The following is a 4,658-nucleotide window of genomic DNA, read 5'->3' as shown; positions in this document are numbered from 1 at the left end:
ATCGATCGTCTGGAATGGATGCTCGCGGGAAGCACATGGTACCCATGGATATCGCGACTACGTCGGCCTTGTTAGCACTTTTTCTTCGCCCTGTCACTAAGGGGGTATACTTGCCTATCATCAGGATTTGCATGACGGACGAAAAAGCCTGGTGTGCCGGAATCAGCCCTTGATATGATGGATGTGAACTCCTACCTCTTACTTACCCAGGAGAAGGCCGCCCACACTGGGTATAGTACGTCAGTTATGCTTTTCTGCTGTACGTCCTTCGGCTGCGTGATCACTTACTGTCGCTTAGCCTGAGATGATGAGAATGGTATCTGTGGTAAAGCCGCAAAAAAAGAAGGAGAGTGGAAACGCCATAGCCAACACCAAACACAACGTAGTGAAGGTCGACCAGGTTCCCGGTCGCCGCCGGAGCGACGGTGTTCGCAGAGGTAAAGCTAGGCTCAGACATGATATTCGTGTTGTTGACTCAATTTCAATGGATTCTTCAGATAGTCGACCTCTGCCAACGTGGAGAACTCGGAGACCGTCACGTCTTATAAAGCCCGGCAGGAACTGTACGCGGAGGACGGCCGGCCCTACACCCAGTGCGGTGTGATTGAAGTCCTGAGACATCTCCTAACGGGGGAATTAAACTTTACTTTGGTGGCGGCGGCGTTGTTGAAGAATTGGCAATACGAGCATTTCCTGTCTCGAGATCCCTACCACGGATCGGTTGCTATAATTTTACCATGCCCACAGGTCAATCAGGAATAGGCGCGAATTTTTTGTCGAGAAAGTTGCACCCACTACTGACAAACTTGCATGCTACGGTAGATCTAATAGTTCCTCTAGACTATACTCTTCGCCCATGGCAGCACTGGCCGTAATGCTCTCCGCGCGATGCTGCCGCTGGAAAGCACAAATCCAACTGAGCACCACTCAAGTTGAGAGAAGAAGCCTCCACGCCCTGTACATTAGTCTCTCGGGACAATGGCCTGGCTCATGCCCTATCTACATCGGGAACTTATGCGTCCCCGTAATCCCTCGGCGCCTCCAAGAGCATCGGCAGTCACCCTTCAGCCATCGAAACCCGTCTTCCCCGTCGCGTTGAGCACTTCCAGTCTAGTGTATAATGAGGTGATGGAGTCGGCTACGGCAGATGTGATTGGCCCGCGAACGACATCCTGGTCCGGTTAGTGGGCGACAGTGCGCTGACTCGTCCGTCCGCCCCCTCGAGGCCCGGACGTTGCGGTTTGTACCGTTTGGTGTCCCAAGCGGCAAAGAACTCGGTGGGGCCCTGGGGGTGGCCGCAAGTTCAGCGCAGCAAAACGGCGCGGTACCTCTGACTCGAAAGACGCCATAGGGTGCAGCTCAGCAGGGGCGTGAGGGAGCAGCCCGGTGTCCACAACCCGTTCGAGCCACGACCATCCGTGCCCGAGGCACGGACTTTTGGGGTTGGCTAGTGACAGCGCTGGTGACCCTTGCATAAACCTTGGAAGGAATCAGCCCTTCGGGGTCTCAGACCGGACCCCAGCCCGCAGATAGTGAGCTGCATAGAGCACAATATCCGATACGACGATCGGTCACCTTAGCCAACATCATTCAACCAAGACTTCCGGCTGCCAAGCGACGACGAGACGGCGCGCCAAGGACGGCTGCTTTTCACTCTGATTCTTTCCAAATCGCTCGATAATATTGCAGGGATCTTCCGGCTCATGGTGCGGTGGAGAGGAGGAGGGTGAGGTTTTAACCTGGGATGCTTGAGATGCATTTCACACGTAATTCTCAGCAAATCTTTCTCCTTTCTGGGTCTTCAGGGCTGTATTCGCTCAACGCTGAAGAGAAACTCTCTTCATTGCGATGTCAGACAACGTATGGACTGAACCCACCAAATGTGGTTTACCTTCGGCTCAATTGACCGCGCAGAGAAGAGAGTCTTGATTTGAGCAACGATAATATAAGGATTTGTACATTGTCTGCTCTCGACAGTGGGGCTCTATCAAAAGGAACCCACCCACTGCCTCTCGCCATCCATGCCCACGCATATATCCGTACGTTCCTTCTCCTCCCGAGTAATACAATCAAAGCATTCCTGGCATACGACAAGTTTACCATGAGAAAGATCAGCTTGAGCGATACGCCCATCGAGCAGACATTGCAATGTGCCTCTTTGCTCCCTTGTGCATGCATCGCATATAAGGTGGCTGCCAACGCACAGGGTCAAGGTCCGCAAAGACCGTATCATATCTCTCGTTAACTTCATCGAGGATCGGAACTATGTCAGGCCGTGTAAGCGATAGTCAACTCTGTGATAGCCTCGTTGATGCTGGTGCTGCCGCTGCTGTTATTGTACTAGAGGTCCGGCTGTACGCTACCGTGCCAGTAGAGTCAGAAAAGTGCTTGATAGGACGATTAGATAATGGCGTGGACACACTCCTTGTTCGGACTCAGCCAGATTCCAGGATTACCAACAGCTTCCTCCCATGAATGAGCCGAGATACCTACAGACTCTTACGATTTGCTACAGGAAGTGCTCCAGTACGGGATGCGGTAGCTAGGTCATCCACGCGAACCGACTGACGACAAGCCGACTAGACCAAGTTTGCAGATCTTGTACATTCGTTAAACTGACAAGGAAAGGGAACTGATAATCTACACGGTGAACATATGTTGCAGGCCTTCTTCACCTCGTCATGAAGGTCAAGGACAATAGAAGATGATTGGGTTGCGGCTGAATGATCGCACCTGGTTAATCAGGTCCACCACGTGATGATCTTGATGACAAGGATGTTCAACATCAACACGAATGATCCTAAATACCAACTAATGCAACCAGAACAGGTGGCTTCATCTTATGGACCACAACAGAAAAAGCCAGTGAGACGCACCATTCACTGCCGCGTTGCCGTTCTGCACCTGACGCTGGAGCATGATTGATGAGGGTACGCCAAGACCTCCGAGCCGTGGGATCAAAAATATAAGGCTCACCAATACCGGGTCGCACAATACCGTAACCGCACCAGAATATTCACAGCAATGTCGGTACTGCGATAGACGTGAGTTTGTCAAGCGCCAGGTTCCCCATTACACCATACGTCGCTTTAAACGCTGTCCATCTTTCCAAAGGGACTTCAAGGGTCCTAATGTACGAGGACGTGAGTACCACAACCCTCTTACGTCAGCGATTCCAACCTAAAAGCTCAGGCCCAAACCCGTACTCAACCTCACGTACCCAGGTTGTAGCGATCTGTTGTTCATCCTACAAACACCTAATGGAGCCGAAGGACCTTTGGACCTGTGTTTTTCCGCATTCCGGATGCTGACCAAGGAGCTTGACGATATCATAAATGTGTTTCAATCCTGCCTTACGAAGAAACACCACTCGACGCGAGCACCGAGGTATTTCGACGCAACCTTGGATCAGCGCGACCGCGTTTCCCGGGCGTTTCTTCAAGCTGGCGATAGGGAGTGGTTTCTGTACCAGCTCGTCACCCTGGAACACATCCCGATTGCTGAAAAGCTAGACGAATTACCGGACGAAGAGCTGTTGCTGGTTGTCGCGCAAATAAGGAACATTCACGAGCATCCCACGATCATTGCACTCCGGCGGCACGTACTTGAGGCATCGTATCGAGCCGGCGATCGCCAAAGTGCGTAGTCCCACATTGATTCTATAACTTCAGACTGACGTTGGCAGAGCGACTACGAGCAACCCGTGGTTGCATAACCGACGTTAACGCCTCGACCTCGAAGCGCCTCCGGCACTGCTCGCCGCAGCGAACGACCCCTATACAACTCAGCACAGTTGAGAGCGAAAACTTCAGCGCCTTATCTGCTGTTCCGATGCCGTTCGAGGCTGGCCAAGATGTGACAAACCTTTCACAAAGCGGTAATCCGGCCAGACCTGATTATGAGAGCCCCGAAGCTCGAAACCTACCCTTCATGTTCTCACATTACCTATGTGATGCGATATTGAAGACAGGTAGTAAGGCGTCCATACGGCTATTCTTCCCTTCCGATCCGAAACTCAGCCACATGGTGATCGAAATCATGGCACGAGAAGCAGCGCGCATTGCCGAGAAGCTGTTCCGCGTCCACATTAGGGAAGAGGATAACAAGCGAACGATCGTCATGGAACATGGCCCAATCATCGAAATCATTGGCCACACTCGTCTGAAAAGGGTCGATACTCGTGCCGTAAAACAGATGATGGGGGATAGAATATATTCAGGAATTCAAAATAGCCAACAACGTGAAAAAGAGCTTATGGAGGGGAAAATGTTCTCGGATTGCCTATCCATGATGGTTGGAGAATCTGCCGCAAGCAGCTGTCATTTGACCATTCAAATGGATGCGCTTGCATTATCCAGAATTCATGTTGATCTATGGTCAACTCCAAACGCCGAATTACCAGCTACAGCAACTTGATATTACCTCCACTAACGTACGCTATGGCTTCTCGTGGTAGCGAAATTTGTCCGGTCTCCCGCATAGCTACCCATTTATCATCCTTGACAGACGTTTTGTACAGAGCTGTGCACGATTTCCATAAAAGGGTTTCTTGATTGTTGTATGCTTTCGGACCGGCTTCCTTTGCTCGTTCCCAGTCCTCTTCCTTGAGCTCGGAGCTCGGGTCGATTATTGCATCCTCGGTAGTAGTTAGTATCGAA

At 51.4% G+C, this 4,658-nt stretch overlaps 1 protein-coding gene across 1 annotated transcript; it reads left to right on the top strand.

Moving 5' to 3' along the window:
• Positions 1-3,304: 3,304 nt before the first annotated feature.
• On the top strand, positions 3,305-4,416 carry CABS01_16805 (uncharacterized protein; the record flags this gene model as incomplete). Its single annotated transcript, XM_060550134.1, has 2 exons — positions 3,305-3,638; positions 3,686-4,416. The coding sequence occupies 2 exons, from the start codon at positions 3,305-3,307 to the stop codon at positions 4,414-4,416; spliced, it is 1,065 nt and encodes a 354-aa protein (XP_060402871.1).
• Between the last annotated feature and the right edge of the window lie 242 nt (positions 4,417-4,658).

The sequence above is a fragment of the Colletotrichum abscissum genome (assembly GCF_030869225.1).
Source record: "Colletotrichum abscissum strain IMI 504890 chromosome Unknown Scaffold_160.1, whole genome shotgun sequence".
NCBI lineage: Eukaryota > Fungi > Ascomycota > Sordariomycetes > Glomerellales > Glomerellaceae > Colletotrichum > Colletotrichum abscissum.
Note: the sequence above shows the minus strand (reverse complement) of the source record. Positions and strands in the feature narration are given on the sequence as shown.